General features: G+C 44.3%; 1 protein-coding gene across 5 annotated transcripts in view; it reads left to right on the top strand.

The window, feature by feature from the left end:
- The window catches only part of LOC137439948 (DNA excision repair protein ERCC-6-like), a 173315-nt gene that overhangs the window by 123796 nt on the left and 36050 nt on the right, over window positions 1-13469 (top strand). For 3 of the 5 annotated variants that reach the window (XM_068136234.2, XM_078768339.1, XM_068136232.2), the window contains exons 21-22: window positions 11243-11382; window positions 11509-11587. In XM_068136234.2, the coding sequence (XP_067992335.2) occupies window positions 11243-11382; window positions 11509-11587 (219 nt within the window). The remainder of the gene's footprint in view (window positions 1-11242; window positions 11383-11508; window positions 11588-13469) is intronic. The other 2 variants (XM_078768340.1, XM_068136233.2) reach the window with 1 other exon arrangement.

The raw sequence follows: 13469 nt of genomic DNA, 5'->3' as shown, positions 1-13469 counted from the left end.
GTGCGCGAGGAAGGTGTGTGACGGACAGGTGCATGGGGAAAGAGTGCGCTGTCAAAGGCAAGGAAGAATGCACACCTGTGGTGAGTGTTACAGAGGGTGTGACGGGAGAGTGTGCGCGAGGAAGGTGTGTGACGGACAGGTGCATGGGGAAAGAGTGCGCTGTCAAAGGCAAGGAAGAATGCACAGCTGTGGTGAGTGTTACAGAGGGTGTAACGGGAGAGTGTGCGCGAGAAAGGTGTGTGACGGACAGGTGCATGAGGAAAGAGTGTGCTGTCAAGAGTAAGGGTGAGTGCGCTGTCAGGAATGGAGGTGAAAGTAGTGAGAGTGACATGGAGCGTGAGTTAGTTGTGACAGGTGAGCGAGGATGTACACCTGGGATGGAAGGATGCACACCTGGAATGGTAGAGCGTGAGTGGGAATGCACGCTGGAGTTGGTGGTGAGGCACGTGGTTGGGTGTGCGAATGAGAGCACACCTGTGATTGTCACAGAGGAGGTGACCGAGGAGGGGGCGCGAAGAGGTGTATTGGTGAGGTGTGCTACCAACGAGTGTGTGCCAAAGTGTTCGGTGGTCAGGTGTGTGACCAAGGCGGTGAGTGGAATGGGTGTACCTGGGTGTGTAAGGAACGGTACGAGGGGCATGGAAACGGCTGGATGTGTGAGCAAGGAACGGGCTGCGGGGTGTAAGCATGCAGGTGAAGCATCGACGTTAGACGGGATAGAGTTTAGAACGACTTATAGCCGAATCGGGCCCTCGGTGCGTGCTGGGCCTCGCTTTGAACGGCCGCGTCTGTGCTCCACTAGGCGGAGCGGGCGGCCCGAGAGAAAGAGTCGTCATGGCGACCACTTTTTGGTGAGACGTGCCGGCAGGTCGAGATCGGGGCATTGGATGGCTCCGTGCCGAGATGGTGCGTGGGATCTCGGCCCGGGTAAACCTCCTTCCCTGCACCGAATGCGGGACGCACCCAGCCGCTGGCACAAAACAACCAGCATCCATTGCTTGGCTTTACGAAGCCGGGCTTTGGACAGGGATTGGCGCACCGAGAGGTATTAGTGAGTAGACTGGGTGATGAGGTTAGTGTTTTGGACCCAAAATTAGAGAAAAACAAAATTTGATGATTGGCAAGGGATTGGCAGTAGTGATTGGCAGATGATGGGCAGTGATTGGCAAATTTTTAATTTGTTGAAATTTGATGTGCAAAATTGGTAGTGAGAGACCCCCGATGTGGTGGGATGGCAAATCCACCATCCTTCCCATGGGGGGGCAAAGGAGCACTAGATTATGGGGTGTATGGCAGTGAAAACTAGCCCGGGTGGGTTAGGATATGGTGTGTAGGGATCTAGCGAAGATTGACATTAGGTAACGTTAAGATTAGTTAGTGACTGATACCTGTAGTGGGGACGCAGGTAGATTAGTGTGGATGATAATGACGAGGGAGCGCAATAGTTAAAGGGACGACTGGGAAGCGCAAGTTTCAGAAGGGAGTAGTTAGCTGAGATGATGCTGTGTGTGTGAGGATGGAACAGGTGTGATTGCACAGGTGTGCAATTGGACAGGTGTGTGGAGCAGTGTATGAGTCGTGAGTGTGTGGATCAGCGCGAATGCGCTTGGGGAGAGAAGGGTGCAGGTGGCACCAGGTGTGAGAGCACAGGTGTGCAGGTACAGGTGTGTGGAGAGAGTTGGAGTGAGTGGTACGGAGTGGTGTGCATGGTGCGAAGGTGTGGATGGGGGAAGAGTGGACCCCTTTCACGAGTACCCGGGGTGGGTAGTGTAAGTGTTAGGTAGAGGGTGCAGGTAAATTGTGGTTGGATATTGGCATTTGTGGTGCGGTTGCAGAATGGTGTTGTGGATGGGTGCATTAGTGTTGTGGAAATGGCTGGGCGTGTAGCCTGTTAGTGTGTGTAGTTGGTTGGGCACTCCACCACTGTGAGGATGTCGGCCAGGTGAGGCCGCAGGTGGGCTCTGGGAGCCGGTAGAGTTGTGGATGGGGCCCGAGGATCCGGAGGATGGACCCGGGTAGCCCAGTGCCAGAGAGGGCACCGAGTGGGGAGAGTGCCAGAGGGCCTTCCCCAGGTAGTTAGGTTAGGGCAAGGAGCAGGTAAGCTCGGAGGCAACTGCAGTGGTGGAGGTGTGCAGGTGGGTAGACCCACTGGGAGAGGTACACGCCGCAGCCCAGAAATTGTGCGAGGGCACCGGGAGATGAATCGGGGGAGTGAGACCCCAAATTGAAGAGCACCACAGTTTGGCCAATGGGAATTGGTTTTTAGAACCCATAGTGTAAGAGGGCCAATGGTTTGGCCGGAGAGAGACCCCGGGTAGTGTAAAGTTGTTAAAGTCATTTAGGAGATAGTTAGGATTGATGAACCTGTCGCACCATACGCAGCCACTTGCCTGTGGTGATGATGATGACTCCACACCTGTGTTTTCTTTGTTTTGTGCAGGAAATGAATCGCTGTGTGGATTTGTGAGACGCATCACGACGTGGATGAGACATTGGAGTGATTCCATCTCTCCCTCCCTAGGAGGGACTGATGATGAATTGGTGATGGCAAATTTTGATGTGCAGTTGGAGATGGCAAATTTTGATGAGAGTTGAAAATGGCAAATTTGATTGGTTAGGAGGGAGAGAAGACGAATTTGGTTTATGGGAGGAACGGGGAAGACAGTAGGGATGTTTGTTGATTTGTAAAGTAGATGTTTATGGGTAGTGTTGTGTTTTGTGGATACAGTAAGGGGTAAGGGAGGGGCCATGTAGGTTACCTGGTGGGGGGGGGGGGGCGTACGATAGGAACGTACCTGTCTCACCTGGTTCCCATGTGCCCCCAGTGTGCATCACCTTACATTGCGTGCACTTTTGCGCCCTTACCACCTTACTCACTTGTTTCTTCTTTTGTCTCCCACCTCCGAGGATCTGGCTTTGGGGTAGAGAGAGAGGAGAGAGAGGTGCTGGCTGCGCAGTTGTGGGCCTGCACTTTCGCTGTTTGCTGCCGGGATCGATACACCATATGGACCGCAATGTTTGTGGCCACCCACAATGGACCGCAGTTCGTTTGCGGCCAAGCACCACCCGGGGATGGACCTATGGGTCAACGTGGCACCTATGCCATACAGGTGAACCACTTTTAGTTGACACCAAGTGCACCACAAGAAGAGCAAGAGACACCTGCAGGGTTAGGGGTTGTCGCATTTATTTTTAATCATTGAACAATGGTGACTGCACCGATTGGTGGTGGGGTGGTGCTGTTGATGCTCGGGAAGGGTGCTCTGCACGTTATTAAAGGCCGTCGGCCACAGAGCACTCGTGGGTTGGTGTATCGATGCTGGCAAGCGCGCTCTCTCTATGCATAACATCTGCATGTGTTCCTCCAAAAACAGGTCCTGGATCGTAGTGTAAATAGCAGCATAGTCTTGTAAATAATGCTCCCTACCGGCTGTATGTTTAGTTTGAGAATTCTTTCCGGATTCGGTTATCCTGTGGGTGTGTTTCTGTGAGGAGAAGGGTGCAACGTCGCAGGGGGACATATTTACTCATTTGTGAATATCTGTAAAACTGTCGCACTCAGGGTAGAGTTAATAGTAGAGGGAACTACATTGCGTGCCACACTAAAGTAGGTAAAAATTTATCGGGTCGGGACGCCCCGAGGGTAGAGAAGGGTGCAATGTTGCGAATATGGAATTTGGCCTCCATATCCGCTTGTAAATATTCCCCTATTTTCTCCAATACTCCCCAACTTTCCCCGATCCCCCATTCCCTAGTCCCATTGCATGTAAATAACAATCAGTAGAGCCGACCTTCCCCTTATTCCCCCATTAAATGTCGTGCCCAGGTCCACCGCACCACAGGTAGACAACTTTCGGACATCTTCCTAGTTATTCTTATTCTATGTCAGTTAAGGCCTCGTCTCCATTAATTATGACTCTTCGTTGCACCAGAATGTGATTATATGGCATCAGTAGTGAGTTTAGGACCTTTCCCATACCTCCTCCCATCTTCTTCCCCAAACAACAACAATAACAACAACTACAACAACAATTACAACAACAACAGAGGAGATGGCGGCGGAGCGGGGGAGGATGCGTCCTCACACCGGCTCGATTAGCTCCAGACCATGCGCTCCACGGGGTTACCCCGAAGGGGCTGGCTGTCAGCTCCTCGTCAGGGGCGGAGCCAGTAACCCCCCCCGCACGCACCCAATGAGAAGCAACGTGCCGATTCCACGAGGCGGAGCTAACGAGCCGAGGGCGTGTCACTCCCCGCCGGATATACGCGGCCCCGCGCCGGATGTGACGTCAGATGCGCCTCAGCTTGGAGACTGGAGAGAGAAGCCACCGCCACCCCCAGCGCGACGATACCTCCCCGCATCTCTGGACCGGACCGAGTCGATTCTGCCTTGAGCCAGGAGTGCACCTTGAGCCATCGATACCCGCTGTCCTTTTCATCAACCCCCGTGTGAGTCAGCATTTTGTCCCGTGTGTCTGTCGTCTGTCCGGGGTTAATATAAGAGTGTGTCTAAGTGCCTGTCTTCCTGTAATATACCTCTAGCCCCTGTAATCTAACCTTTTCCGTACGAATATACTTGAGAATCGAAACGTTGGTGTCGTATTGTGTGATTGTAATCCAGCCGGGTGTCTTCTTTTTCTTATTGAGCCAGCATAGCGCGGCTAGTCAACGTTCGGGCACAATCGGGTAACTTGTGCAGACGTGGTCATACCAATAAACCGCTCGGTAAATAACATCCAAGCCACGTCTGTAACAATATATATGTATATATGTATATATATATATGTATATATATATATGTATATATATATATATATATATATGTATATATATATATATATATGTATATATATATATATATATATATGTATATATATATATGTGTATATATATATATGTATATATATATGTATATGTATATATATATATATATATATATGTATATGTATATATGTATATGTATATATGTATATGTATATGTATATATATATATATATATGTATATGTATATATGTATATGTATATATGTATATATATATGTATATATGTATATATATATATGTATATATGTATATATGTATATATATATATGTATATATGTATATATATATATATATATATGTATATATATATATATGTATATATGTATATATGTATATATGTATATATATATATATGTATATATATATATATGTATATATGTATATATGTATCCTCTAAAGGTGGTTATATATATATATATATCGTCCACAAAACACATCCACAATGTTTTGAAATATCATGTTAGTTATATATATATATATATATATATGTACACCCCATGTAAAGTTTTGACTTTTACAACATATTTCAACATACAGCTATTTGATCTTCATTTCAACAATATTGATCGGTAAAGGTGATATAATATAACAAATATCATGAAACATTTACATTTTGTAGTCCATTGTATAATTTAAATAAACATAAATGCAAATTTCACATGTGGAAAAAGTAAGGACACCCCATGCGATGTTTTTAAAATCTTTTTAACACATATCAATATTTGATCTTCATTTAAACAGTATCCACAGATAAAGGTGATCTAATTGAACAAAAAACAATGAAAAATTGACTTTGCAATAATTTATTCAACAAAAAATTGTTCCACTGCATGCACAATTGCATGCACAGCTCGTTTCAAATCCCCCCACAACATCTCAATGGGATTTAGATCCGGGCTTTGACTTGGGCATTCCAGAACCCTCCATTTATTTCTTTTCAGCCATTCCTTGGTGGATTTACTGGTATATTTAGGGTCATTGTCATGTTGCAAGGTCCACCTTCGGTTGAGCTTCACCTTTCCGACAGATGGCCTCACATTATCCTCAAGCACCCTCTGGTACAATGAAGAATTCATAGTGGATTATATGATGGTGAGCTGCTCAGGCCCTGATGGAGCAAAGCTGCCCCAAACCATAATATTTCCACCACCATGCTTTACAGTTGGTATCAGGTTCTTGTGGTCAAATGCTGTCTTTGGTTTTCGCCAAACATGTCTTCTGGTACTGTGGCCAAATAGCTCTACCTTTGACTCATCTGTCCAGAGCACATTGTTCCAGAAGTGCTGGTCTTTGCCTAGGTGTTCATTGGCAAATTTTAGTCTTGCCCTGATGTTCTTTCTGGACAGCAAAGGCTTCCTCCTGGCACACCTCCCATGTAGATCAAATTTGTGCAGCCTCTTTCTAATGGTAGACTCATGCACTTTGACATCAACAGTGGCAAGAGCTACCTGTAGGTCCCGTGATGACATTCTGGGGTTCTTAGAGACTTCTTTCAGCATCTTGCCGTCTGCTCTCGGGCTGAACTTGCTGGGGCGGCCTGGCCTGAACAAGTTGGCAGTTGTTTGGAATCTTCTCCACTTGTAGATGATCTTCCGGACAGTCGAATGATTGATTTCAAATTGTTTGGAGATCTTTTAAAATCCCTTCCCAGACTCGTAGGCATCTATAACCTTCTTTCTGAAGGCCTCAGAGAGCTCTTTTAATCTAGGCATGGTGAAGCCACACACTTCAACAACAAAGAGCAAACCAAACTAAATGTCTGAGGTTTAAATAAGACAGGTTCCTCCAAGATCCTTTAACGATGTTCTAATCATTTGCACCTGAGCTGGTGCACCTGATTCTAATTTTAGGTATTTGAAGTAGTGATAAATGTCGGGGTGTACTTACTTTTTCCTCATTTACTCTATATATGGAAGATCTGAATCCCAGAACATTGGAAATATTATGTTTGGGGCAGCTTTGCTCCATCAGGGCCTGGGCAGCTCACCATCATATAATCCACTATGAATTCTTCATTGTACCAGAGGGTGCTTGAGGATAATGTGAGGCCATCTGTCGGAAAGGTGAAGCTCAACCGAAGGTGGACCTTGCAACATGACAATGACCCTAAATATACCAGTAAATCCACCAAGGAATGGCTGAAAAGAAAGAAATGGAGGGTTCTGGAATGCCCAGGGGAGGGGGGAGGGGGAAAAGGGAGGGGGGAGAGGAAGGGGGAGGGGAAAGGGGTATGGGGGAAGTGGTAGTGGGGAAGGGGAGGGGGGAGGCGAGGGGGAGGAGGGAGTCAAGTCGGCAGTCATTGTCGTCAATTCAATGTCGCATTTTTTTTTTATTCCCTGTCAAATGGCATTGGTCCCGCACCCGCATTCTGAACCCGGAAATCGGAAGTCATTGTCGTCAAATAAATGTAGCATGTATGTTTCACTCTCTGTCACATGCCGTTGGTCCCATGTCAATCGGATGAAGTTGAAAAATTTACGTTACGAAGTTTCTCTGGGACGTACTGATTCCGAATATGAAGTTGAACGAAATTGATATTTTCAAAAAAATAAAAAATATTCAAGTACCAAACAAATTGCTTCCGATAAACAGTACACTACACTCTCTTTCCATGCCCTATCTGTGCGAGTGAAGAAGTAAACGGCTCTGGGACGCCGGACTTCCTTTGCCATACGTTTCAAATGCATTTAAGCTTCAAGTACGATAAGTTCACTTCAAAAGGCTTGAGCTTGCACCAATCGATTTTTTTGTTAATCGATCTCTTAAGTCATAATGTCCAATTCTTCACTTAAATACGGACACATATCCCCCTTCGTACTCATTAAATGAATAAACATCCGTCGGTTCCAGTTATAACTTTGTGGGCAGTGTATAAGTAAAAGAGGCATCGTGTGTTTTAATTTGTAAAGCAGTACAATAGACATTTCGCTTTATTAAATTATCATTTATTTTACCAATCTGTTACCTTTATTCGAAAAACAGTCACTTAAGGGATTGAAGGTCTTTTATAGTTCAAAATGGACACCTTGGACTGATTCCGAATATGAAGTTGAAAAATTAACGTTCCGAAATACGCTGATGACGTCATAATTTTAAAACGCGAACTTTTTTTAAATTTTAAGGTGTGCTGTAGTTGCTCTGAGACGTACTGATTCCGAATATGCCTTTGGTTTTGCTCTGCGATGAGTAGTTCTCGAGTTATACAAACAAACAAACATACTTTACTGCTTTATATATATATATATATATATATATATATATATATATATATATATATATATATATATATATATATATATATATATATATATATATATATATATATATATATATATATATATACAGTGGAACCTTGACTTACGAGTTTAATCCGTTCCGTGACCGAGCTCGTAACTCAAATTGCTCGTATCTCAAATCAAATTTCCATTGAAATGCATTGAAATGCTATTAATCCGTTCCAGCCCGCCAAAAACCACACCAATTTTTTTTTAAATATACAGTATATATAAAAATATCTCGCGCTTTATATTTCACCTGTATGCAGCATACAAGTTGGCAGGATGGCCTGGACTGGAGGTACGCACACTTGACTCTAAAGTCTAAACTGTCCAGCCTGGGTTTGAATCCCGACCCAGCTATAACCTGTCATGGGTGAATCACAGGCAGGGTGATTCATCAATGGGTGTACCGCTAAACTGGGCGCCCCGTTTGCGTCCCATTAGTTGTTGGATGTTAAGGATCTCACCGTGTTTTCCACAAAGAGAAGGCGAGCTATCGCCGGCACTCTGAACAAGTTGACGGCAGAGATACTGTACTTGCACGGCATGATAACCACGTGTCGCACGATCTCTTGTCATGGTCCACAAGATTATCACAGAGAGGTGCAGCTTCCAGCGTTTCGAGATCTGATCCAGGCCTATCCAACGAGACCGGTCCCAGCGTTCTAGGCCCGGTGGTTGTCTCAGACGGACCCGACAACGGCAGTGTTCGTTTTAACTCGATTCGATTCGAGCGCCGACGTGCCGGCGAACAAAACCGGTCATATCTTTTGAACGCGTGGCTCGATTTTTACAAAATAAACTTTTTCTTGAAGGTCTGAACCGTGCGCTCAAAACGATACCGAGTTTGACCCTGAGAGAGCCGTTTTGCGCCGGCAAAGGCGCCTTGTGTGACGTGAGGACCACGTCGTGCTGCATAGATTATCATAAATTATCATATCATTAATTATCGGCGGCGTTATATATCATTAGCGCTATACGACAGAGATACTGTACGTGCACGGCAAGATAACCACGTGACCGGAGCCCACCTGGCGGCGTAAACTCAAAATAACCGAAATGCGAAAACTAAAATGCAGCGCTATACTACGACAGAGATACTGTACGTGCACGGCAAGATAACCACGTGACCGGGTGGCGAAAGCTCGTAACTCGGATCTCGGCTCGCATCTCAAAGCAATAAACTGCCAGAGTGACGGCTCGTATCTCGAAAAACTCGTAAGTTGGGGCACTCGTGAGTCGAGGTTCCACTGTATATATATATATATATATATATATATATATATACAGTGAAACCTTGACTTACGAGTTTAATTCGTTCTGTGACCGAGCTCGTAACTCAATTTGCTCGTTTCTCAAATTAAATTTCCCCATTAAAATGCATTGAAATGCTATTAATCCGTTCCAGCCCGCCAAAAACCACACCAATTTTTTTTTTAATATACAGTATATATAAAAATATCTCGCGCTTTATATTTCACCTGTATGCAGCATACAAGTTGGCAGGATGGCCTGGACTGGAGGTACGCACACTTGACTCTAAACTGTCCAGCCTGGGTTTGAATCCCGACCCAGCTATAACCTGTCATGTCGGTGTTTCACAGGCAGGGTGATTCATCAATGTGTGTACCGCTAAACTGGGCGCCCCGTTTGCGTCCCATTAGTTGTTGGATGTTAAGGATCTCACCGTGTTTTCCACAAAGAGAAGGCGAGCTATTGCCGGCACTCTGAACAAGTTGTGGCCTGGCATGCTCTTCTCCTCTGCCGTTATATACGTCCTCCTCGGCATCCTGCGAGCTGCTTCTCCGTCAACCACACAAACAACAACTTCTCCATCTCTTCATGGATAGAGGTCCGGAGCTTTGAAATAATCGTAACGCCCTTGGCTGGCGTTATAGCCTTTATCGACTCCTTCTGCTTCAAAATCGTACATATCGTAGAAGTACTACGATCGTACTGCCTCACCAAGTCGACAACACGCACACCTCGCTCATGTTTTTCGATGATTGCGTGTTTTATATCCAAGCACATCATCCTCTTCTTCTTCTCAGTACTGCCCTTGGCACTCAATTTCTTAGGACCCATGGTTAAAACTAAGAAATTTTCCAAAATAACCAAAATGCGAAAACAAAGCAGCAGCTATATACGGCAGAGATGCTTGCACGGCAAGATAACCACGTGACCGGAACCCACCTGGTGGCGGGTGGCGTAAGCTCCAAAATAACCAAAATGCGAAAACAAAGCAGCAGCGATATACGGCAGAGATGCTTGCACGGCAAGATAACCACGTGACCGGAACCCACCTGGTGGCGGGTGGCGTAAGCTCCAAAATAACCAAAATGCGAAAACAAAGCAGCAGCGATATACGGCAGAGATGCGTGCACGGCAAGATAACCACGTGACCGGAACCCACTTGGTGGCGGGTGGCGTAAGCTCATAACTCAGATCTCGGCTCGCATCTCAAAGCAAAAAACCGCCCGAGCGACGGCTCGTATCTCGGAAAACTCGTAAGTTGGTGCACTCGTAAGTCAAGGTTTCACTGTGTATGTGTATATATATATATATATATATATATATATATATATATATATATATATATATTATATATTTATATATATATATATTATATATATATATATATTATATATGTATATATTATATATGTATATATATATCTATCTAACATGATATTTCAAAAAGTTGTGGATGAGTTGGTTCGGTAATAAGAACAAGCAGATTAGATTTTGGTACAGATCCGGCCTGGCCATCAATGGGATACAAAACAAACTGTTCAGCCTGGCGGAGGTGTGCACTCTATCGAGCTAGTTTCTTCCTTCGTTCATAATATGCAAGTTAATTTAGCTTTTCACCTATTGAGGGTAGATGCTATTAAATCCGTGCATATATGTATAGTTTTGGGAATTGATGGCCTGCATTCTTTTGAATGTATTATGTGCTCAATGTAACTTGTGAGATCCTGTAGACATTCACAAATGCTTTGAGTTTTTGATTTGGCGAATACGACGAGCAATGCATGAGTTTACGGCTAACCCAATGATGAGGAGGTGTATTTGCAATGTTGATTGGGAAAGATGTCGAAATGTTATTTATTTCATTCATTCCTTTGGTTTGATCTTGAAGGTGATGACGACCTTTGCTTTGTGACTGATCGTCGTGAACATGATGACGATGTTTTGATTGTGAGTGATGACTCGATGCATTTAAATGAAGACCTCAACCAAACCACACAAGAGTTTTTGAATCTTTCCCTTGACACGAATGTAAGCATCATAATTGTTGTTAAAAAAAAAGAAGTCATAGTTTCAATTTAAAAAAGAAAACTGGTCTTGAATTTTTTTTTTGGTCAATTTCTAGAAAACTAATTTTCACACCTTTCTCCCCCACAGAATGACAACGAAGAAATGAATATTGCCAAATTGTCAGCAGAAGAATTTACAATTGAATTTTCTCCTTCAAAAACAATGGGTATGATGAAGTTAAAGGAAAATAAATTGACAACCACCACTTGATATGCACTTAGTGAGCACCCTTAATCTAAGCCCTTTGTCTATTTAATATTGTGGAGAATTATACATACTCGTACTTTTAGCAAATGTTTCAAAAGTATAATTTGCTTGTTGCTTGAAATGGATCCATTTATGACAAACACAAAATCTTGAAGGTATTGCTAACTAATCCCTCATCTCAATGAGCACTTTTGAAACTTCTTGCTGGAAGCAGTTTGAGCTGCTTCATTATCTGCTGATCTGAAAGTTGTTTTTTTGCTTGTCTGATTGATGGAACATGTCCCTTCAATCCTGGAAAACCTCAGGCTCTTCCCTGTCACTCCCCAATGATCTCGAATCAACCCACCTATCTATTTCCATGGCCGTTGACTGGAAGAACTTTAGTTTGTGAAACTTGTGTGCTTCTCTTGGGCTAACCACATTGCACCGCTGTCTTCAAAAGCCAACCACAGACTGGGCATTCTCCATTGTTCAATGTCTTTCTTTGGGGTGGGGTGGGGGGAACAAGAATGAGACCATACTGTGGTGACAACTTGCAACAAAATCCGGTAACGGTACGATTGGGAAACACACATTGAATGTGCTATTAAAAGATTAACTCGACACCTCTCATCCATGTCACCCTCCACCACCTTTCTAATAATTGTTATTCGACGTTGATTAGATTTTTGGGGTCCCTCATCATGAGTAACACTCGACCCAAACAAAGCCGATGGAAATCTGACCCAACAAACCCGGGCAGTGTATAGTCAGTAGAGGCCGACATGTCTGATGTCTTTGGACCAACAGAAAACCAAGATGGCGGCCATATTATTTTGTCTGGTTGCCATGGTGGGTGGAGTCGAGCGACAAATGTGAATGGGGTCCTGCACCTGTCTGACCAATGGGTGCTCATTTCAAAAATCGACCCCCAACAAGAAGCCCAACAACAACAGCAACAACAACCATGCAAAGCTCTTGTGGACTATCAAAGGTAATCACAGTTAACAAGGCCTTTTCCTGTAGCTCATTGGAGTACTGCTTTGTCTAAAACAAGTGATTTTCTGTGATCATGGAATACAGATGGAATTCATGGAATACGGATTGAATTCATGTAATATGGATGGAATTCACGGAATATGGATGGAATTCACGGAATACGGATGGAATTCATGGAATACGGATGGAATTCATGGAATACGGATGGAATTCATGGAATACAGATGGAATTTGGGGAATATGAATGGAATTTGGGGAATACGGATCGAATTCACAGAATATGGATGGAATTCACGGAATACGGATGGAATTCATGGAATACGGATGGAATTTATGGAATACAGATGGAATTTGGGGAATATGAATGGAATTTGGGGAATACGGATGGAATTCATGGAATACGGATGGAATTCACGGAATACGGATTGGAATTCATGGAATACGGATGGAATTCACGGAATACGGATGGAGTTCGAGGAATACGGATGGAGTTCGAGGAATACGGATGGAGTTCGGGGAATACGGATGGAGTTCGGGGAATACGGATGGAGTTCGGGGAATACGGATGGAGTTCGGGGAATACGGATGGAGTTTGAGGAATACGGATGGAATTCGGGGAATACGGATGGAATTCGGGGAATACGGATGGAATTCAGGGAATACAGATGGAATTCGGGGAATACGGATGGAATTCGGGGAATACGGATGGAATTCGGGGAATACGGATGGAATTCGGGGAATACGGATGGAATTCGGGGAATACGGATGGAATTCGGGGAATACGGATGGAATTCGGGGAATACGGATGGAATTCGGGGGAATACGGATGGAATTCGGGGAATACGGATGGAATTCATGGAATA

Source organism: Myxine glutinosa, chromosome 14 (assembly GCF_964187855.1).
Source record: "Myxine glutinosa chromosome 14, kmMyxGlut1.1, whole genome shotgun sequence".
Lineage (NCBI taxonomy): Eukaryota > Metazoa > Chordata > Myxini > Myxiniformes > Myxinidae > Myxine > Myxine glutinosa.
This window is presented reverse-complemented; position numbering and strand designations above follow the sequence as displayed.